The 23,942-nt window shown below is 47.8% G+C and overlaps 1 protein-coding gene across 5 annotated transcripts in view; it reads right to left on the bottom strand.

Annotated features, from left to right (window-relative positions):
- Positions 1 to 23,942, bottom strand: part of LOC144101771 (juvenile hormone acid O-methyltransferase-like) — a 282,036-nt gene that overhangs the window by 14,650 nt on the left and 243,444 nt on the right. For 3 of the 5 annotated variants that reach the window (XM_077634966.1, XM_077634963.1, XM_077634967.1), the window contains exons 2-4: positions 17,272 to 17,481; positions 12,884 to 13,229; positions 8,556 to 8,715 (exon numbers count right to left, since the gene is read on the bottom strand). In XM_077634966.1, coding sequence (XP_077491092.1) covers positions 8,556 to 8,715; positions 12,884 to 13,229; positions 17,272 to 17,480 — 715 coding nt within the window. In that variant the 5' untranslated portion in view covers position 17,481. The remainder of the gene's footprint in view (positions 1 to 8,555; positions 8,716 to 12,883; positions 13,230 to 17,271; positions 17,482 to 23,942) is intronic. The other 2 variants (XM_077634969.1, XM_077634970.1) reach the window with 1 other exon arrangement.

The following is a 23,942-nucleotide window of genomic DNA, read 5'->3' on the forward strand; positions in this document are numbered from 1 at the left end:
ATTTGCCATATGCGCTCCACCCCATTCTTATCCTTCTAGTTATCTCCCTCTCATGATCCGGATCAGCTGTCACTACCTGCCCTAAGTAGACGTATTCCGTCACAATTTCTAGGCTCTCGCTGCCAATCGTGAACTGTTGTTCCCTTGCTAAGCTGTTGAACATTACCTTGGTTTTCTGCATGTTAATTTTTAGACCCATCGATCTGCTCTGCCTGTCTAACTCATTGATCTTGATTTGCAGTTCACCTCCTGAATGACTCAGCAAGGCAATGTCATCAGCAAATCGCAGATTATTTAGGTATTCTCCATTTATTCTTATTCCCAAGTGTTCCCAATTCAGGCCTCGAAATACCTCCTGTAAACACGCGGTGAACAGCATTGGCGAAATCGTGTCTCCTTGCCCGACGCCCTTCCTTATTAGAATTTTATTGCTGACTTTATGGAGGACTATAGTAGCTGTGCAGTTGCTATATATATCTTCCAGTATTTTGACATAAGGCTCTTCTACCCCCTGATTACGCAATGTCTGTATCACTGCTGAGGTTTCCACTGAGTCGAATGCTTTCTCGTAATAAATGAAAGCTATATATAAAGGTTGGTTATATTCTGCGCATTTCTCTATCTCCTGATTGATAGTGTGAATATGATCTATTGTGGAATATCCTTTACGAAAGCCTGCCTGATCATTTGGTTGATTAAAGTCTAACGTTGCCTGCACTCTATTAGCGATTACCTTAGTAAATACTTTGTAGGCAACGGATAGTAAGCTGATCGGCCTGTAATTTTTCAAGTCCTTGGCGTCTCCCTTCTTATGAATTAAGATAATGTTTGCATTCTTCCAAGCTTCTGGTACAGTCGAGGTCATAAGGCATTGCGTATACAGGGTGGCTAGTTTTTCTAGCACGATGTCCCCTCCATCCTTCAGATCTGCTGATACCTGATCCTCCCCAGCTGCTTTTCCCCTTTTCATTGCTTCTAAGGCTTTCTTTACATCATCTTTCGTTACTGGCAGGATGACGCATTGCTGTGCACTGTTGTCTTTCTCATTAACGCTCTGATTACATTGGCTACTGTACAGGTCTGTGTAGAACTCTTCGGCTACGTTAACTATCTTATCCATATTGCTAATGACATTGCCCTGCTTGTCTCTTAATGCATACATCTGGTTTTTACTTATTCCTAGTTTCCTCTTCACTGTTTTTAGGCTACCTCCGTTCTTTATAGCATGCTCGATTCTCTCCATAATAAACTTCCTTATGTCGGCTACCTTGCGCTTATTTATTAACTTTGATAGCTCTGTTAGTTCTGTTCTATCGGTAGGGTTAGATGCCCTCATGTTTTGGCGCTTCTTAATCAGATCTTTCGTCACCTGGGATAGCTTCCCGGTATCCTTTCGAACTGTCCTACCGCCTACTTCTACTGCGCACTCCGTAATTATTGATGTCAGATTATCGTGCATTGAATGAACATCAAGATCATCTTCCTCAGTTAAAGCCGAATATCTGTTCTGCAGCGCTATCCTAAACTCCTGTGCTTTCCCTCTTATGGCTAACTCGCTAATGATCTTCTTCTTCACTAGCTTCTTCCGTTCCCTCTTCAACTCTAAGCTAAGTCTAGACCTTACCATTCTGTGGTCGCTGCAGCGCACCTTTCCGAGGACGGCCACATCCTGAATGATGCCAGGTTTAGCGCATAGTATGAAGTCGATTTCATTTTTAATCTCACCATTGGGGTTCTTGCAGGTCCACTTCCTGTTTTCTCGTTTGCGGAAGAAGGTATTCATGATCCGTAAATTATTTCTATCCGCGAATTCGACTAATAACTCTCCCCTGCTATTTCTAGAGCCTACCCCATAGTCACCTACCGCGTGGTCGTCAGCCTGCTTCTTGCCCACCTTCGCATTGAAGTCGCCCATCAGTACTGTGTACTGCGATTTTACTTTATTCACTGCTGATTCTACGTCCTCATAGAAACTTTCAACGGTCTGGTCATCATGGCTGGATGTGGGTGCGTAGGCCTGCACCACTTTCAGCTTGTACCTCCTATTCAGCCTAATTGCTACAGCTGCTACCCTCTCGTTAATACTGTAGAACTCCTCTACGTTGCCAGCTATATCCTTATTAATGAGGAATCCCACACCTAGTTCTCGTCTATCCTCTAACCCGCGATAGCACAGTATGTGTCCTTCCTTTAGTGCTGCATACGCCTCACCTGTCCTCCTAACTTCGCTATGCCCTTTCACATCCCATTTAATTCCCGCTAGTTCCTCAAACCGCACTGCTAGGCTAGCCTCACTTGCTAAAGTTCTAGCGTTAAACGTTGCCAGGTTCAGATTCTAATGGCGGCCTGTCCGGAGCCAGAGATTCTTAGCACCCTCCGCTGCGTCACAGGTCTGACCGCCGCCGTGGTTATTTTCTCCGTAGCCGCTGGGGCTGAGGGCCGAGGGTTAATTGGTTTGATCATAGAAGGTTGTGGCCAAGTACTACACCAGGGTGGCCAAATCCTGCTCTGGTGAGAGAGTGCGTTGTCGGTTCTGGTCACCGAGGTCAGGCCGCACTCCAAGCCTGGTTATGCAATTCCATCGACACGCGGATATTTTTTTTTAAACCCGGTGGAGAATTGCGCGGCACCAGGATTTGAACCCCGGCCCTCTCGCACGCGAGGCGGATGTTCTACCTCTACGCCATCGCTGCAGCCTCCACGGCGGGTGTTACTTTCTAAAAATCATATTTTTTGAAGCGGTAGCTTGACTACCAGAGATAACCGGCTGAGATCGCCGTGCATATTCAATGACTTTCAAAGCTCAGCACAGGTCAAGCCTCAGTGCCCAAGTTCAGACAACCAGTGAATGCTCAGTGGTCAGACCAATGGTCAAGGAATTGTAAAGGTCAGAGGTCGAGGTGAAAGTTTAAAGTCATTTCAAGGACAGTGGAAAGTCAAGATTATCATGGTCGTAAGGTCACGTCAAGGTGAATAAAAATTGGGTCACGTAATCGACTCTTGGATCGACGAGGAGCCGAAACGCGGCATTTAGGTGATAGGGCGTGACGTCGCGCCCTCTTTAACCGAGTACATAATGGGAGGAGCGCCGGCGCACCTAGGAACGAAGTCGACATGCGGTGTTCGCGAGCTAAGCTGTGACGTCGAGTAAAAAAAAAAGAAAAAAAAACATACCAAAAACCAAAGAAACGACCAAAGCATAGCATAATAGACATTGCCAGGCTAAACCATCTTGAAGCTACGGCTTCTCTCTCGGTTTAACCAAAGCTAAACCGGCATTATTTTTTTTTAATTCCGGAGCCAATTTCTTGGAACAATTTTTATAAGCGGTGTACGTCACGACTATAGTGATGACATGGTCAATGACAGGAAGCCCGCCTCTGCCATTCGCTATAGGGACACAACCTGGGCTAGAGGGCGCTGCGGACGCCAGTGAATAGCGACCTCTCCGAGCGAATCCTCCTAGTTGATCGAGCAGGACATAATAATTAATAATAATAATTGTTTTCGGGGAAAGGAAGTGGCGCAGTATCTGTCTCATATATCTTTGGACACCTGAACCGCGCCGTATGGGAAGAGATAAAGGAGGGAGTGAAAGAAGAAAGGAATAAAGAGGTGCCGTAGTGGAGGGCTCCGGAGTAATTTGGACCACCTGGGGATCTTTAACGTGCACTGACCTCGCACAGCACACGGGCGCCTTAGCGTTTTCCCCCCATAAAAACGCAGCCGCCGCGGTCGGGTTCGAACCCGGGTACTCCGGATCAGTAGTCGAGCGCCCTAACCACTGAGCCACCGCGGCGGGTATGGACGACGAGCTTCGCCACTGGCTTGTGTGCGTTTGCCTCGTCCGCACGTGAAGGAGACTAATTTCGCGCGCGCGCGCTCGTTCTTTCTGGCTCGCGCTTCGGCGCCGTTGTGACAGGAGCTTGCATCCCGCACGCTATGCTCTCTCCGCTCGTGCATGGACGCCGTTGTGAGAGAAAAGCGCGCCTACTGGAGGGTTTTCCTCGCGCTTTGGCACTGCTGTGAACTCGTGCTTTAGAGAGGGAGCAGCTCGTGTGCGTGGCGTCAAGCAAATGAAAAGGGCGCTGTTTTCGTCACGCCTAGTTTTGTGCCCATAGTGCATAACCACGTGGTGTACGAAGTGAAAACTGAAATTGAAGCCTACCTTCGAACGAAACTGCGCCACGAATGCGGTTCGCGCTTTTTTTTTTCGTGTCTTCAAATTGTGCTAGCTCAGCTCGATGTCCTTGCTTCCGCCGTGCGTGCTGGTCAGACGTTTCTGCTACCTTTTTCTTTTCCCTTTCCGCGGTGTTTCAATGGCTTTGGCGCCAGGCTGCTCACCCCAGTGTCGCAGGATGAATCGCGCCGCGTTTAGATCTGTGCGCAATACGAAAGCGCATTTCGAGATGTCGATACGCTTTAATGAATCCCATTCTGTTGAACTTTGAGAGTTTTAGCATGGGCGTGCGGTGACACAATATGGCAACGCATTGCCGTTCCTACCGGTGTCGCGCTTGCCTAGCCGCTTCTTCCGTATTGTCGTATTTACAGCAGATGGCGCATTCACCATGCATATATCTAAAAATAATACCTGTTAATCCGTAGCCATTCAAAAACGGCTTTGCTCACAATCTACGTACAATCTTGGAACGTTAAACTCACAAACCACTGGCACGACTCAGTTCTGATGCGGATCTACGGGGCACGTAACATTATTGCGCGGCCGCCCGAGGTCTGCTGTATATGTGGTCTGTAATCTGCAGAGCCACACTCCTACCGCGTGTGTACGACAGAGACACAAGGTTAGTTCCCATACGGAATCGTGTCTGCCATCTTCGCCTTTGCAGTTCGATGCGCTGCCAGTTTACATGATGTCGGCCGAGTAAGCGCACATATATTAAGTGCCCGCCAGCGTTCTCTTCTGTTGCGGCAGGTGATGGATCATTAGCACTATTTTTTAATCTATGCTGCAGCGCCCGATACCGCACCGGAACTTCACAGTGAACGATCTCTGCCACCTGGGTAATTTCTGTTGACAGCACACACAGCTGTAAGCAAGTGCGTCATTTCAGGGAAGCCCACAAGTCAAGCTAGACGCTTCTCCGTTTTTAGGCAATCGTGGTGCCGCTTGTCACTTCGATCACCGCGTAAAAATTGCCCACCGATGGACATAAACAGCGCACTGCGCCGTCGTCAGGCTGTGCTCGCATCCGTCGCGCCCTCGAGGAGACGGGCGCGCGCCGCACGCGAACACTGCCAGTCAGAGCGCCGAGGCGCCGTCGCGCCCGATCGGCGCTTCAGAATTCCGCCGCTACGGGAGGAGCACGGCGCTGTCGTCGCGTGGCAAACCTTAGGTTGGGGTCTCTATAGGCATGGCGTCACGGCTACATTTCCGGCACGAAAGCAGTCGTGTGCGTTGCACTCTTTGCCGCGGCCGCCGCCGTACTAGGGTGGCTAGAACTGTTTCAGGTGTGAAAAGCGCGGCGCGTTTCCCTTGCCGGAAGTGGCACCGCTGCCCACCGATGCCGCCAGGGGCGCTGATGCTAAAGGCGCCGTCGCGCGGTCGCTGATCACGCACGGTGGAAAGCGCGCGGACCGCATTAATTGTGTGATTTGCGCGCTGTGCTTTGCTTTTGGGAGGCCGCTGAAGATGAAAATGGCTTCGCGATTGTGGTTTGTACACTCGATGAAGTTATGAGCTCCGAGTTCTGAAGAATTATTCACCAAGCAGAACTGCTTTCTTGCGCAGCAGACGACAACCAGTTGCTGGAATCACTTCTCTTTTTGTTTCTAAAGCAGAATTTGCTGAGGTCTGATTTAAAGGAAACTGGAGCACTCATCAGGTTCGATTTGTGTGCTGGCATGAAAAGCTGCTGCGCATACGTTCACACGCTTTTCAAGAACGCGCTCGGCTGTTCGTTTGTAACATGAAAAGGAGTGCCAGAAGTTTGCTCCTCCCCCCTCCCTTCTTTTTCCGCGCCCCTAGAGCGGTTCGCTCGCGCTGCTTTTTGCCTTTCAGTTTTAGTAAATTCTTTCGCTTTCAGCTGGGCTTCCTTCCTCAATAATGTGTGGTATTTTTGTTTTGCGTCACCAGCCGCCGTGGTGGCTGAGTGGTTATGACAGTCAGCTGCTGACGCGAAAGACGTGGGTTCGATCCCGGCCGTGGCGGTCGAATTTCGATGGAGGCAAAATTCGAGAGGCCACCGTACTGTGCGATGTCAGTGCACGTTAAAGGTCCCCAGGTGGATGCAATTTCCTAAGCCCTTCTCTACGGCGTCCCTCATGGCCTCGGTCGCTTTGAGACGTTGAAGGACGTACATGAAGTGGGAATTGAGTGTTTTGCGCCAGCACCTTCTCTTGCCTCCTGCGATGGGGTTCGTTAAGGTACGCACGTCGAGTAGCAGCGGATAACAACCGAGCGACTAGATCTGCCTCTCAGGAGCTTGGATTTGAAGCCCACACGCTCTAAACAAAGCATGTAAATTTGCGCTGCTACTGTGTGGAAAATGGTTAACATATTCGGAAAGTGTTTCATGCTTTTTCTTCTGCTCCTTAGACCAATGTATGTCAAGACTACATTGTGTCGCATACACGTTCGTACAGTGAAAGATTTAGTGGGTTTTTACTTGTCGAGGCCGAAAAGCAATAGTAAAAACGTAGTGGAGAGCTCCGGATTAATTTTCCGCGGCGTGGAGTTTTTACATGCGTTGCAATCTGAGCAAACGAGAATTACCTTTTCAAAGAAACGCTGTCAAGAAGTGCAGTTCATGAAGCATAGAATTGTGACCAGGGCGCTTCCACAGTAAAACAGCACAGTAAGAAAAAGACGCGTTTCTGGAAGAACACTTATTTTCAGTTGTTCATCCACGTACTATCAGCAAGAAATGAAACGCGAACAAGACAATTGAACCACGGACTGCAAGATACGCCACTCTTAGTCAGGAGCAGCTAAATACTAGTTCCTACTATTTTAATTTCGAAGGAGTGAAGACTCTTCTTCAGAAATGTTTTTCAACCTGGCTTGTAGTTCAAATCCAGGAGCTAATATCTTCCCGTTTTTGTGTTGCCGTCTCAGTTTTCTTGTTCGCGTTTCATTCGTTGCTGATAGATACAAAACAGCATGATAAGCCCGCTAAAGAACGCATGGCTTCACGGTTTTTTCTTTCCTTTCGTCTTCCTTTCGATTTACTCAAAAAAAGTGAACCCGTGTTATAAGCAGTAAAACTTGACTTGAGGCACGAAACACCAACGCTTAGTTTTTTTTTGTCTTTTGCTCTTTGTGGCATTCTCAAATCTCGCGGCAGAAATAACGCATCTAGTGGTCCATGCACCTTAACTTTACCTGATTCGGAAAGCAACAATCAGCGCGAGCGATGCTTTCTTGGTGCGCGCAATGCTCCGATGTCTCGCTCTGACGGCGTCGCTGTCTTCAGCGCCCCGCGCGGCATCGGTTGGTCTTGGGGGGCAGCTTCCGGCAGCCGCTTTGCACACCTCAAAAAGTTCTAGCCACCCTAGCAGTACTGAAAGGAAGGGGAACGGCGCTATTTTACCGCTGTCTGTAAACGGCCCGTCCGCCGGGTGAATCCCCTGAGCCAGCGGACGAGTCGTTGGTGCCATTTCCGGTGTTCAGCAGCCGGTTTCTACACAGGGCGTACTTGTAGAGTTCGAAGGCTATCGCGGTTGTCATTCGCAGAAGTCGCGCCTAGAGATCCGGGAAGACGATGCGATCTCAGTGACAACGGTGAACGGTACGCAAGCGATTGCGCCCACGGTGGCGCCCTCCTGAAGTAAAAAACAAAAACCCAGTGGCGACGCGTAAAGTATTCACGGGCGCAGCGCGGTCTCAACCTCTTTATTTTTTCGCGCTCGCCGGTGTGTATGACCTAAGAAGGAGAGGCCTAACGTCATTTTGTAGAGATAGCTACATTACGATAGCATTTCGAGTCTTCAGCGTGGCGGCACCGTGGCTGGTGACGTGGTGCGGAGCAGCTGCCGACGGCGCCGTGGCTGATCACGTGGTTCGTCACGTGGTTGGTCACGGGACCAGCCGCGTGGTGCGGAGCAGCGCCGGCGAAACCACGACACAGTGCTTCTAGAGCACTGTAACCGAGCTGCCGCAGTTGTGCGCAATCGCCGTGTTAAGTGGGACGAAGATGAAGAAGGAACGCCCAGCGAAACGGAGCGGCGAATGACTGACTTTGCAATTCAACTGAGCAAGTTCCACTCGGCCAGCTGTAGCTATCGCGTGACTCCAGCTTTAACCAAAGCTAAACCACCGCCATTTTTTTTTATTCGCCGATATCTTACCTGTTGATCAAGCTAGGTCAAAACTTCTTGCTGTGAGGGGACGACGAGTGAAGGAATAATTATCGCCCATCTTCTTTACTTAGTAGATGTGTTTTCCTAGTCCCTATAATCAAAATATTTTTGATCGAATACTAGAAAAAAAATTGAAAAGTGCAGCTTCTTCAATAATTTTTAACCCAATCCACAGACTCCAAAGACACTCATTTAAATGCTGAGGTGAAAAAAGGGAAAAGCTAATAACTCACCGGTTATTTTTTTAGCGCTCCACTGCGTTTGTAATGGGAAGGAGAAAGCTTCACAAGCCAGTGGGATGAGATCTGCGGATTCTACAAGTCCCCTCGCGTATGCTCTCAGGGATGGGATATCCTTGATCTCTAACGTCTCTGGCTGCAAGCCTTCAAGAACCTGTAGCGAAAGAATAAGGGGGGGGGGGGGGGGGGGTGGAGGTGGTTGGTAATGGGAACAGAATTTCGATGGAAAGAAAAACGTGGCATATTCGACGCTATTATGGTTTTAAGAGCGAAGAGTTCCAGCAATGTAATGATGCAGGAAATGATTGTGTTATCGCCTCCCCACACTACTCGTGGTCTGTCAGACGTACTGCAGAAAAAGTTGCCGGAATTATTCCAGTCTACTCAGGTTTTTTTTTTTTTATCGAACAGCATAATAGCGAATACGGGGCTATTCGCCGCATCGGAATGAAACCTTAGCAGCGAGATATCTCGTCCACAATTTCAGGCTGAGCAAAATAATTCCATTTGTTTTAAGCTAAGGGCGGTTTGATTTGATTTCATTTGATTTATTTGTTTCCTTCCTGATATAGAAAAAGGAGCAAGAGCAAAAGGCGAAACGCCTGACGATGGCTCTTGCCCCGCATACAGTTTGTCACAAACGGTTATTTAACATAGCTTTAAGCGATAAGTTTCGCACCAAAATCTGCTGGGGGAAATAAGAAAATGTCACGTAGCACGGAGGGGAAAAAAGGTGAATAATTCATGTAACAAAAAATAGGTGTATGGAGCAAACAATAAACCGCACATGCCCACACAAAAGATTCTCTCTCTCTCTCTCTTTCACGTTGCTCAGCACATTAAGCGGAATGGTACTCTTGGTGCCGAAAGAGCTTGCCACACCCTTGTCTCACCCAAACGCATTTACTTATTCAGAACACGAAGACCTGGGATTAGCAGAAAATTACTTTCACATTACCGATTAGAAATGTACAAGAGGCAGAGCTTGGCAGAAACTTTTATCTTTTTTTGTTATCTTCGTGTGAGCGTCGTACAACCGGCACCAATAGCAACCCATGCACGGCATAGGCGTGGTGATGGTAGTGGTTTTATTAAAAATAATAGTAAAAAGGAAGGAAAAGATTTTTGCTAGCCCCGGCATCTGCCATCGATACGGAAGCACCTGAGCTGGGGCAGCGGAAATAAAGGACAGCAGGCAGAATGAAGAAATGAAATGAAAGAGGTGAGGGGACAGGAATAGAGGACAGGGGTGCAAGACCTAAATTTGAGAGTAATATAATTAACATTTCAGAGCAAATGCAGTAAAAAGATTGACAAATGCATGAAGAAATGAAAACGACTATGAATATTTAGAAAAGGGAATGGCGTAGTGACTGCCGCACTTCTCGGTGGACACATGAAGCGCGCCGTGACGGAAACAAGGAAGATGGGAGTGAAAGAAAAAAGAGAAAAAGATGTGCCATAAAGGAGGGCTCCGGAGTAATTGCGACCAGCTCATGTCCAACATTCTCGGAGATAGATTTTAAATATTGGAGTGTTGCAAGGCCCTGTTGCATTAATATTGAAGGCAAAGGTCTATGCTTCCAATGCGTAGCAAAATATTTGCTTTAAGGCCTTTCCATCGCTCGCATCGAGTTTTCAAGACTACCACAGAAAACAAACGGAAAGGTTTTACACGATAGCAATTACAATAACAGCAAACAAATGTAAGCCTGCCGACGGGAGATCTCCAGATTAATTGGTTTTTGCAGTGAACTCTTAAAATATACGAATTTGTGAAGCATTCCTGGGATAGGGTTAGCTGTTTATTTAGTAAGCGCTATTTGTTAGGGCGTGAGTGTGCCCGCATTTTGTAAAGTTGTTTCTAGCATCTGTGTATCATAGGTAGCATGTTGCTAAGAGCCCCTTATTTCAAAGAATAAGCGTGGAATAAACCACTGATGTACTGTTTTTCCCTCCATGTGTGACATGTGCATGTGTGATTGATTAATTTGCATTGCGTGGATGGTTGGTCAGGATACGTTTCTTGCATAATGACCTCATTGAGCATGTGCACTCATTCTGCTCAACTGCATATTCTATTGCTTTGTTACATTTGATTAGCGCGTCGCGAACTTAGCTTGGAGTATTAAGGAAGTAGAAATCTTGGCATGTTGATTTTGTACTTTACGTCTGACGTCTGCAGATGCAAGCAACATCGCAAGTGATTCATGTTAAAAGAAAGATACGTTATACCGAGCACATCATTTCTTCTATATTGACCTGAATAATTACTAGTGCCGAGTAATTTGTCATTCATTCAAAAATTCACGACTTCCTATGTGGCTTTCATATCTAGCTAGGAATTTTGACTGCAACCGTGACTCCAACTTCCAACAGCAGTTTTAAACGTGGAACACTAGAAAATGCAGCTGGCATTGAAGAATTTCTGGCCTGAATCCTTCGTGAGGAATAGCCTCCAGCGCACTTGGATCAGAGTTTGGTGTGTGTTGGAAAAGAGAAAACTAAGGCTTTGCGATATTCAGGGCAATTCAGGCCGCAGAGTCGAACGCAGAAGCGAAAGGAATTCTCAGTTGCTGCCACTTGTTCAACGCGCCGCGAAGAAATGGGCGCCGGAGGACAAATTTTTTTTTCATATGCGAGGACCATGTCGCGAATTCGCGTTCCGCACGACACAGTAAAGAGGCTGTTCAAATTTTCTTTTATTGTGACGCAAGGAAGACTTTTACGAGAGTAAACCCTCCGTCCTTGGCTTCTTTGCCATAGTAAAACAAGCGCCTCAGGTCCGCGGAAACCATCATCACTTAACTGTGCTCAGGTTCGAGCTCAGATTGTGCGAGCGCCTGCTTTCTCCGCACTGCGTTCGTTTAACCCCAGAACCTTCTAGGAACCAAAACCGGCGACGTCAGTGCACCTTGTTCGTTTCACCAACCATGCGGTGGATTTAGACCAGAAAGCTCAATTAGTCATAGAGTTTCTAATACAACTTAGACGGAAAGCTGGCGCCACCGTCTACGCGAGTTTCTTAAAGAGCACTTCATCCACCTCGGGAATTCCATGAAGAGCGAGGGCTCGTGTATGGTTTGGATAATGTTACGCCAAAAGCACGGATTGTAACTCGCAATTGAAAGTTGTGCCGCGATCCTCTCCTCTGCGCACAGATCAAGTTATTTCGATATTGCGTTCTCACTTCTTTGATACATTTAATGCGACTGAAGGAGGCGGATGAAGAAGAAAGGCAGGAGGTTGGCCGGAAGAATAGCCGGTTTGCTACCTTGCATGGGGAGAAAGGGGTGCGGGGATAAAAAGGTGAGGAGAAAAGAGAGTGCAGCCATCATCACTTAGCTGTGGATATTAGGCTGGTATGGAAACTTTCACAGCATTTCTTCGAGTTTTCCTCAAGAAGACTGCTACTCTTTAGGTAGAATCCACGTTTTATACCCAAAAATAGGCAAGTCATGTACGGAACCTCGCCTTTCCGGCAATCCTGTGACCCTCCCTATTAAGTCATATTAACAAACTCTACGCAAAAAGTGACGACCGCCAGGACCTTGGCAGCCATTTCTTGTGATCTTCTACAGCAATCGCTTCTTTAGCCTCGTCGTCTTAATTCATGGCATAGTATGGTCAGCCTGGAAGGTGAGGTGTCGTCACAGGAGAAGATCATAGGAGTTTTGTTTCTAGAAGGCAATGGCCGGATTCTCCGACTAGTATCTGCGACGTAAATTTAGCGAGGGAAGGAAATGCTCAGGCCTCCTCTGTACAATGTTCTGGTGTCACCCACTGACGGCCAAGATTTAACTAAGCGCGAGGATCAGTGTGGGTTTGCGGGTGGACACGGAGTCGCGTATGAGGTCGTGCCAATTCCGAGGATGGCACCTCTCGTCCCACCCGCCGCGGTGGCTCAGTGGTTAGGGTGCTCGACTACTGATCCGGAGTTCCCGGGTTCGAACCCGACCGCGGCAGCTGCGCTTTTATGGAGGAAAAACGCTAAGGCGTCCGTGTGCTGTGCGATGTCAGTGCACGTTAAAGATCCCCAGGTGGTCAAAATTATTCCGGAGCCCTCCACTACGGCACCTCCTTCTTCCTGCCTTCTTTCACTCCCTCCTTTATCCCTTCCCTTACGGCGCGGTTCAGGTGTCCAACGATATATGAGACAGATACTGCGTCATTTCCGTTCCCCCAAACCAATTATTATTACCTCTCCTCTCTCCTCGTCCTTTCCCTCACCGGTGTTCTAAGAAGAGCTACGCTTGACTGGCGGGACAAGGGGTGCCATTAACAGCTACCGGTACACTAAACAGACAAGTCAATCAACCTACGTTGCTATACTTCGCCCAGCGTGGACTCTTCGTCATTGCGTCGTAGAGATGCATGAAGTAGGCGGTCCACTTGAAGAGCAACATGCACTCTCCTCCTGGAGCCATCAGCTTTTCTATATGGCGCATGGCGCGCCGCTGGTCCCTCACCCAGTGCAGCGTGGCGAACGAGTAGAGCCGCTGGAACTGGCCCTGTTCGCGTACGAACCCGTCTACATCATCGAGGATGTCCAGCTGGAGGTACTCGATCTTAGGATGCGAGTACTTTTCTTTGGCAGCTTTCAGCAAGACAGGAGACTGGTCGACGGCCACAAGTCTTCGGCAGGGTGGCAGCCGCGGCAGCAAGTAGCTAAAGTTGATGGGAAAAAAGAACGGCATCTTAGTTTCTGAAAAATTATAGGGTTTAACGTTCCAAATCGACTAAGGCTATGAAGGTCGCTGCAGCGAATGGCTCCGGATATTATGACCACCTGGGGTTTTTAAGAGTGCACTGACATCACACATTACACGGGTCTCTAGAATTCGACCGCCGCAGCCGTAATGGAACTCTTGTCTTTCTGGTCAGCCTAGGATAGGATAGCTTTATTGACCTCTAGCGCAAGTGCTTTTATGCGGTTCAGATGAGTCCATCTCCGTAACCGTCGGTTCTCCCTATACCAGGGCTCCGCTGGATGCTGCCGTCGGCTGAGCTCGCCGTATCAGTCCGATCTGGTCATCGCGACATCCGAGCGCCATAACCACTGAGCCACCGCGGCGGCGTCATCGAAGTGCTGATTGCGCCCCAAATAGCGTCGATTGTCTCACACGGGGGCGTAAATGATTTATAAAAAAAGAAAGTTATTTCCATGCGGATTCTCGGCAACTAGGCTGGATTACTGATGCATTAATTTTGTATCGATTGTGTTGCCAGCGTCATCGGTGGTTAGGAACAACCGAAAAAAAAGGTTGAAAAGAGTCGAGAGGGTTGTTTGCCTTGTTGAAGACGCGCTTCCTCAGAGCAAAAACGCTTTCGCGCTTACGCGTATGGCGCATGACAGTCGCCAGAGAACTATTCTCCAAACAGCGAAGTTTGAAACGTCCAGGAGCAGAGATATCTCGAAAGTTGCTCGCCGAACGCTTTTCTATAGCTGCGCGACATCGAGCGATGGATACAGCAGGATACAGGCTATTGTTACTTTCAGTAGACATTGGGGCCAAGCTAAATTCTGCGTGGGCAATTTCCTTTTGTTTAGTTTACTACCTGGAGACATTTCACTGCAAAATAGCCCAGTGCTTTCAGCCAGTCTCCATTATTTTAGAGATATCCAGTTCCTCCCACCGCAAGTTTTCCTCATTATGCAGTCTGTGATACTGAGACCTTCTGAAGTGTCAGCATGCATTGCTCAAGTTTTGATTTGATTCAATGAAACTTGGTATGAGCGTCAGTTCTGTCATTGATCTGTGCTCGGATTCTGGCTCATTTTCTTTTGGCCGATGGCTCCTCACTGCCTGCTCGCGCTATATTTTAGCCTTTTACGGTCTTTAGCGAGTGTTTGTAGCTAACCACGACCGTGGCCTGCCGAGGGCGGCGCTGTCATCGGCAGTGCTCGCAGAGACCGAAAGTGGGCCGTGCGGGAGACGCGTGTCTTGTTTCTGCAAGACCTAGGAATCTATATTAACACGCTCCTCGGCAAAGATGCCCCTCGAGTCACGATCGCACGTGGCTTAATTTTTTTGTTCAGAAAAAGTGGATGTGTTTATTGAGAAGTAATTCGTTATTCTTAGCATATTTCTGTGTGTGCGATCATCTTGATGCGGGGCGCTGAGCTGTCCGTTTACTATATTATTTCTATTCAAGGATTCCCCTAGCGCTCGAAGACATAAAAGGGGGGATGTACACCGATATCGAGAATTACTAGTGCAATAGTCAGACGATGGTACTATTCGAACAACACAAGGAACAGCCGTAAACGCAACAAATACTCGAACACACTTGCGCACAATGAATTATGAAATCTTTGGAAAATATCAATTTATGAATAAATGCATGAAACGTTGCCACAGATGCGCAGTCAACCGTGTTTTAGGCAGTTTGTTCCACACAGGTGTGAGATCTGGAAAGAAGGATTTCTGATAAGCGTTCGTTCGACATCTGATTTCTTGTAGCTTGAAAGAGTCATCACAACCTGCAGATACAAAATGTGGCAGGAGAACATTCACAGCTATATCAATCCCGGTTTTATCGAAACAGATGCGGTAGAATGTTTCTAATTTACTGCGCAAGCGCCTAGTTCTCAGAGGCTCCCAACCAAAAGATTCCTTCATAACTGACGGCCGACTTGGATTGTCCTAGCATTCGAGCGCTGTGGATTTTAACTCCTTGAGGGCGCACTCGTAGGTTGGCTTTCAATTCTTCCGGCGATGTCCCGGGGTCCACTCCGTGTATCACACCACGGCGAGTGTCTTCCGGGACTGCCACGTAAGCATTTACTTCGTATGAGCTTTCCCCAAAAGTGAGACTGGAAATGCGTCTCACCCGCCGCGGTGGCTCAGTGGTTAGGGCGCTCGACTACTGATCCGGAGTTCCCGGGTTCGAACCTGACCGCGGCGGCTGCGTTTTTATGGAGGAAAAACGCTAAGGTGCCCGTGTGCTGTGCGATGTCAGTGCACGTTAAAGATCTCCAGGTGGTCGAAATTATTCCGGAGCCCTCCACTACGGCACCTCTCTCTTCCTTTCTTCTTTTACTCCCTCCTTTATCCCTTCCCTTATGGCGCGGTTCAGGTGTCCAACGATAAATAAGACAGATACTGCGCCATTTCCTTTCCCCCCCAAAAACCAATTATTACTATGCGTCTCACGTGTTGGGCGGCCATCTCGCTTGCCGTGCTCACTATTATGATGTTGGAACCGGTGCGAAGCCTGTTGATCAGATATTCTCCTTTACATTGGTGGTTGCATGCTACCGCTACGGCGCGGGCTACTTGATGAGTCTGGAGCGACTTCACTGCAAGTCCCTTCGGTCGCAGAATGATCTTGAAATCGTCTTTGGGGAGTGGTGGCAGCCTCGGCCTAGGCCGCCGCGGCGCTCCCTTCCCGTCGCTGTTCGAAGTAGCGGCAGCTGTCGCGCCAGCTGCCGGCGGAGCATTTGCCAGGGTTTTTCCGCCGAGGTCACCTTGAGCGGTCGGTGGAAAATTCCCGGGAGTGTTCCGTTCGTTCTTCCGGTCGTTTCACTACAAGGGCTGCAGGAAACGGTACCCCCCACCACATAAATCTCTCTCCAGGGAAGACGCCGTCGCCTGGAGGCTGCTACAGACGGGCTCATACCCGAATCTAAATTCACTCAACAAAATACAACCCACACAATACACAGACAAATGCCCATGGTGCCACGAAACACCCACGCTCTATCACATTACGTAGGCCTGCCAGAAAATAGAGGTGGCACCGAAAATACCAAACCCGAGTGCGGAGCACTGGAAGGAATGCTCTCCAGCGACCGTCAGGACGTCCAACTTGGGCTGATCCGGCGAGCACAGCTGGCAGCGGCATCCAGCGCAGCCCTGGACTAGGGGCAGACGACCATTGCTAAGAAGATGGAAGAAACCATCCGATTCCGCCAAATTGCTCACCTACTCTCTAGAGCTCAATAAACGTTTTCCTTCCTTCCTTCCTTCCTTCCTTCCTTCCTTCCTTCCTTCCTTCCTTCCTTCCTTCCTTCCTTCCTTCCTTCCTTCCTTCCTTCCTTCCTTCCTTCCTTCCTTCCTTCCTTCCTGTGTTGAAAATTGTAGTCATTTCCGTCATTGTAGTAAGTAGGAGATAATAGACAGTTTTAGCTGTGCGTACGCAACGGCTTAGCTTATGCAAAGAGTTCTCGGGGTCAGTAGTGCGCATGCGCAGAACGCAAGCGCAAGCCCTGCGTCTTGCGTACGTACGCTAGCCAGCGGACTTTGCGTTGCGTGGCTTGCGTGGTTAACGTTGACAAGGTGGCGGCGCCCTTCTCGCACGCTTCGGAATAAATACATGTCGCCGCTGGATTCTCCGACGCAATAGCTCGCTGAAATGGTAGCGGTTCGCTTTTATTTTGCCTCCTCTTGCCCACACGTAGCGGTATAAGCGATAACTAACCCCTGTTTTACAGATAATTTGGCAGTTTTCAACCTCCTAGGCCTAACTAAATGCAGTGCCACTAGATGGCGCCACCGTTTATGCGTGCGCGTGAGGGACGCTACGGCACGGCCAACTGAAACTATACTTCTGACAGCGTAACGCACACAGCGCCGTAGCACTTTGCGTACACAAGCACTTGCCTACGCACAGCTAGAACTGTGTAATGCACAAGCAACGAGGCTTGCTGGCGGGACTATTTGGGGCTTGGAAACAAGTTTCTAGAGGAAAACAGAAGCATACTTACTGGAGCGTGAGGTTTCCTGGGCCACACCCTACGTCTATAAACTGTTGCCCAACGCCAGCATCGCAGTGGGCCGCCAGGTGAAACGTGTCAAGAAGTTGCGCGACGACTTCCGCGTGACGGTCGGCATTTTCGACAAAAATGTCCTCTCTTTCTTGTACAACGGCAGCGGCTTCCGTTTTCTGCGGGGTGTTCTCTTGCGATCCGGGCATCCTGTAATAACAATTGCAGAACTGCACTTGATCAGCTAAACCCATTCACTCCGCGATGGCAGTAAATGTGCAGAAACGAAGCAGTGTAGAAATAAAATATTTGAGGGGACACCAGAAAAATTGACCACTCCTGGGTGCCGTAAAATTTTCTAGATGCTTTTACAGGACAGTGCCAGCGGGCTTTCAATTTTGCAGTCAGTAAAGCTAAATTCAGACAACTTACGGGGTTTGCCACCAGATAAAATGTGGTGGTGTCAGTAGACTGTGTCGACCACTTTGGCGAATATTATTGGTTCTCTTTCTCGTGTGGTAATCTTTATGGTTTAAAACTGCATCCCTCCTCCTGTTAGTAGGCAGCAATGAAGGACATTAAGCTGTACAGTCTGAGATCCTTTAGTGTGCTCCACGGATTTTTATCCAGACTATTGTTACATTCGGCCTGTATGAAATCCTGGCTACGGCTTCCATGCTAGGTAGCTGCGCTATATACAGGATGTGCCAGCTAACTTTAGCCATGGTTTAAAAATATGCCGCGGCCCCATAAGACAACGCGGCCAAATGCATGTTGCTGGCTACTGTATGGTGCAAATCGCACTGTCTTTCGTTTCTGCTTAATTACATCATTAGTCGAAATTAATTCAGCAACTACGCGAGCAAAGAAGTTAGGCAGGAAATTCTAAGCACAAAATTGCAGAACGTTCTGAAAACGTCCAATTACAGAGTTTCTCTAACTATCCATCTATTACGTATCAGTTTTTTTTCGCACACTGCAGGTGTGACTGCAGGTGTGTACGAAACGAAAAAGAAATGCCATTTGATATGATGGCTTGCGGGCCGCAATTGCAGAACTCTCAAACGTTCGGCCTACAAACAAGGAGCTCATTGAGCCTGGTGTGGTGCCGCTTAAAAGGCCACAGGGCAGCGATGCAGGTGGTGGCTGTGCGAGTTACGCCAGCGCAAGCGGAGGGTGCTCAGAATCTCTGGCTCCGGACAGGCCGCCATCGGAATCTGAACCTGACAACGTTTAACGTTAGAGCCTTATCTAGTGAGGCTAGCCTAGCAGTGCTGTTCGAGGAACTAGCGGGCGTTAAATGGGATGTCATAGGGCTTAGTGAAGTTAGGAGGACAGTACTAAAGGACGGGCACATACTGTGTTATCGCGGATTAGTGGATAGACGAGAACTAGGTGTGGGATTCCTCATTAATCAGGATATAGCTGGCAACGTAGAGGAGTTCTATATTATTAACGAAAGTGTGGCACCTATCATAATTAGGCTTAAGAAGAGCTACAGGCTGAAGGTGGTGCAGGCCTACGCGCCAACATCTAGTAATGATGACCAGACTGTTGAAAGCTTCTAAGAAGACGTGTAATCGGCAATGAACAAAGTAAAAAGACAGTTCACTGCATTGATGGGCGGCTTCAATGCGACAGTGGGTAAGAAGCAGGCTGGTGACCAGGAGCAGGCTACTATGGGATAGGTTCTAGGAATAGCAGGGGAGAGTATGAGTGGAGTTCGCAAATAGAAATAACTCACGCATCATGAATACCTTCTTCCGCAAACGAGAGAACATGAAGTGGACCTGTAAGAGCCCTAATGGTGAGACTAAAAATGAAATTGACTTCATACTATGCGCTCCCCTTGTATCTTGCAGGATGTGGAGGTCCTCGGAAAGGTGCGCTGTAGCGACCACAGCATGGTAAGGTCTGGAATTAGCTTAGACTAGAAGAGTGAACAGAAAACGCTAGTTAAGAGGAAGTCCATTAGCGAGCTAGCGGTAAGAGGGAAAATAGAAGAATTCAGGATATCGCTGCAGAACAGATATTCAGCTTTAACTGAGGAAGATGATATTAATGTTGATACAATGAATGATAATCTGACAGCTATTATTACGGAGTGTGCAGTAGAAGTAAGTGGTAGGGCGGTTCGACAGGATACCGGTAAGCTATCTGAGGAGACGAAAGATCTCTTTAAGAAACGTCAAAGCACGAGGGAATATATAAAGAATAGAACTAGCAGAGCTATCGAAGTTAATAAATAAGCGCTAGGTAGCCGACAAAAGGAAGTTTATTATGGAGAGAATCGAGCATGCTCTAAAGAACGGAGGTAGCCTAAAAGCGGGGAAGAGGAAACTAGGAATAGGTAAAAACCTGATGTATTGTTTAAGAGACAAGGAGGGCAATGTCATTAGCAATATGTATAAGTTAGTTTATGTAGTCCAAAAGTTCTACACAAATCTATACAGTTGCCAGTGTAATTAGAACGTTAATGACAGTAGCGCACAGCAATGGGTCATCCTGCCAGTAACGAAAGAGGAAACAAAGAAAGCCTTAGGAGCAATGCAAAGGGGAAAAGCAGCCGGTGAGGATCTAGTAACAGCAGATCTGTTGAAAGACGGAGGGAAGATTCTGCTAGAAAAACTAGCCACCCTGTATACACAATGCCTCATGAACTCGACCGTACCAGAAGCTTGGAAGAACGCAAATATATTCTTAATTAATGAGAAAGGAGATGCAAATGATTTGAAAAACTGCCGACCAATGAGCTTATTGTCCGTTGTCTACAAGGTATTTACTAAGGTAATCGCTAATAGAGTCAGGGCAACCTTAGACTTTAATGAACCAAATGATCAGGCCGGCTTTCGTAAAGGGTATTCCACAATGGATCATATTCACACTATCAATCAGATGATAGAGAAATGCGCAGAATATCAGGAATCCCTATATATAGCCTTCATTGATTATGAGAAAGTATATTGGAAACCTCAGCAGTCACTCGGGCATTGCGGAATCAGGGAGTAGATGAGCCTTATGTCAATATACTGGAAGATATATATAGGAACCGTACAGCTACCATAGTCCTCCATAAAGTCAGCAATAAAACTCCAATAAAGAAGGGCGTCAGGCAAGGAGACACTATCTCGCCAATGCTATTCTCCGTCTGTTTACAGCAGGTATTCCGAGGCCTGACTTGGGAACAGTTGGGGATAAGAGTTCATGAAGAATACCTAACTAATTTGCGATTCCTTGATGACATTCCTTGCCAAATCCCTCAGGAGATGGGCTTCAAAGAATGATAAATGAGTTAGACAGGCAGAGCAGAACGGTGTGTCTAAAAATTAACGTGCAGAGAGCCAAAGTAATGTTCAACAGTCTAGGAAGGAAACAGCAGTTCACAATTGGCAACGACGTGCTGGAAGTGGTAAAGGAATAAGTCTACTTGGGGCAGGTAGTGACAACTTATCCGGATCATTAGATGGAAATAACTAGAAGGATAAGAATAGAGTGGAGCGCATATGGCCGGTTTTCTCAGATCATGAATTAGCAGGTTACCAATATTCCTCAAGAGAAATGTGTACAACGCTGTATCTTACCGGTACTCACCTACGGGGCAGAAACATGGAGGGTAACGAAAAGGGATCAGCTTAAGTTAAGGACCACACAGCGCGCCGTGTAAAGGAAAATGATAGGTGTAACGTTAAGAGACCGGAAGCGGGCACAGTGGGTGAGGTAACAAACGCGTGTTAATGACATCCTAGTAGAAATCAAGAGGAAGCAATGGGCTTGGGCAGGGCATGTACTGCGAAGGCAAGGTATCCGCTGGTTCTTAAGGGCAACAGAGTGAATTCCAAAAGAAGGCAAGCGTAGCAGGGGCCGGCAGAAGGTTAGGTGGGCGGATGAGATTAGGAAGTTTGCCGGCATACGGTTGGCGCAGCTGGCAAAGGACAGTGTTAATTGGAGAGACATGGGAGAGGCCTTTGCCCTGCAGCGGGTGTAGTTAGGCTGATGATGATGATGATGAAGCAATATGTGCTGCGTCTGCTTATCTGTATCATGAACCGGTCGCCGCAAGGTATGCATACTGCTGGCGGAAATCGCACAGCCAGCTGCTGCGTCGCTGCCCTGTGGCCTTTTAATTGGCAGAACACCCGGCTAAATGATTTTTCGCTTGTACGCGGAATGTTTGAGAGCACTGCAATCACGATATACAAGAAGGCATATCACGTGGTATTTTTTGTACGTAATAGCTACAAAGTTTGAAACTGCGCAGTCGGATGTTTTGTTTTCCGGAGCGTTCTGCAACTTTAAGATTAGAATTTTTTGACTAGCGTTGTTGATTCCGAAGTTGGTTAATTAATCTTGACTAATTGTACAATTAAGTAGATTACAAAAACTAGTGACTTGCTGCATACAATAGCCAGCGAAATGCATTTGGCACGTCGTCTTCGAGTCCCTCGGCTTATTTTTAAATTCCGCCGCGGTGGCTCAGAGGCGCTCACCTGCTGATCGGAGAACCCGGGTTCGAGACCGACTTCGGCGGTCGCGTTTCGATGGAGGCGAAAAGCAAAGGCGCCCGTGTGCTGTCCGATGTGAGTGCACGTTAAAGATCCCCAGGTGGTCGAAATTAGTCAGGAGCCCTCCACTACGGCGCCTCTTTCTTCTATCAGTCCCTCAATTATGCCTTCCCTTTTCTATCGGAGCAGAGCGCGCGTGAGCCCCCCAGATCGCGTGTCTGTCGTCGGTTGCGCGGCTGCACACTGGCTTGCGTTGTTTTATCACAGTCCTCGTTTCACGTTTCAATTCCCGCGTGTGAGCTTGTAGCGGAGATGTAATGGCGACCTTTCAGAGGAGGAGGAGATAGTTACGATTCTCCTGTGAAACACTGTAGTTCCTACGCTGGAAGAGTGGCAAAAGGCAGATGAAGGATCAGTACGCGCCGGAGGCGGTGGTTGGTGCGTCCATCTTTAAAGCAACTCGTACGCTTGGGCCAAGGCTGCAACCTCCTGCTGCTGCTTCGGGACCGGGACGTGGAGTATTACAGAGAGTGAGTTCATGTGAGCTTACTCGTGACTCTAATATGGGAAGCGCTATCACCTCACTGGCTTGTTCTCTTGTCGGCAGCTGCCTGCGTCTGTCACCGACATCCTTGTAGAGGTCCTTAGGCCTCGTATCCAGAAAAAAGACACGCGATTAAGTAAGGCGATAGCTGTAGACCATCGCGTGGCGCAGGTTATCAGGTGAGGATGAAAATTTTATATTACTCCATGGACGAGATTATGTACTGGTGGTTTTATTTTTTATTTCGGTTCTCATGTCTGAGACAGCAGGTCGTAACGTGTACAAAAATTGTGAAGGGCTAGCATTAGAAACCGATTTTGCCCAGTTTAAGTTTTATTCTCTGTCTGTTCATTGTACCGTCCGCCTGTGAGCTCCCTTTCGCTTTCACGTATTTTCCCAGCCCTTCACAGTTTGACTAGGATATATCACGCTTACAAAGCAAACCAGTGTTTGTTCACTATGAAAAATACCCCAATTGACATCTTGCACTCTCAGCAGCTCAGTGGAATTCATTACCATCTTACGCTGCCACTATGAACGATTTTCATTCTTTTCAATCAGCGCTTCATTCTTTCTAGAGATCTCAAGGCATTTAATGTTAATTTTTCCGTTGCATTCAGCGCTGCGAGGAGTGCTCGTTTTTTGTTTTTCATTTAAGTGATGTAAAATAAAAAACAACAAAAGTGTTCTCGTGACGTTCTTTTGTTCATTTCACTTTTATTTTGTAGTAATATGTTTTTATCGGCTAAATATGTTAGGGGAATCCCCCAAGGTGGAGTAGATTTGTAATAAGGGAGTAATTACTCATTGACATTTACCCGAGCGCAGCCATGTGGCTCCAAAGGAAAGCTATACAGCTTTCTCAGAAACTTCGCTGTTAAAGAAAAATTCGTCCTGGTCCGGGGTTCAAACTCGGGACCAGGGCTTCACCGGAACAGTCGCTCTACCCACTGAGCTAACCCGGACGGCAAGCTTATGGTAGGGCGAGAACGAGTTCATCAATAAATCGAAGCGGGAACAGTGTTGGTCAAATATGTTTTAGGGGATTCCCCCGCAGTGGAGTAGGTTTGTAATAAGGGAGTAATTACTCGATTACATATCCACACAAGCACAGCCATACGGCGAGAAAGGAATGCTATACAGCTTTTTAAAGAACTTCACAGTAAAAGAAAAATTCGGCCTGGGCCGAGGTTTGAACCCGGGACCACCGCTACACCGGAGCAGTCTCTCTACCCACTGAGCCAACCGGGACGGCAACCTTAAGGTAGGGTGAGAGCGAATTGATCAATAACTCGGAAGTGGGAACAGAGTTGGTCAAATGTTTTAGGTGAATACCCCAAGGTGGTGTAGATTTGTAATGAGAGTGTTGATCAATAATAATGTAATTGATCAATAACTGGAAGTGGAAACAGTGTTGGTCAAATGTTGTAGGTGAATCGCCCAAGGTGGGGTAGATATGTAATAAGAGAGTTGATCAATAATAAGGTAACTGATCAATTTGCTCTCGCCCTACCGTGCGCTTGCCGTCCCGGTTAGCTCAGTGGGTAGAGCGACTGCTCCGGTGAAGCGGTGGTCCCGGGTTTTGAATCCCGGACCTGGAATTATTCTTCTTTAACTGCGAATTT

The sequence above is a fragment of the Amblyomma americanum genome, chromosome 8 (assembly GCF_052857255.1).
Source record: "Amblyomma americanum isolate KBUSLIRL-KWMA chromosome 8, ASM5285725v1, whole genome shotgun sequence".
Classification (NCBI taxonomy): Eukaryota; Metazoa; Arthropoda; class Arachnida; order Ixodida; family Ixodidae; genus Amblyomma; species Amblyomma americanum.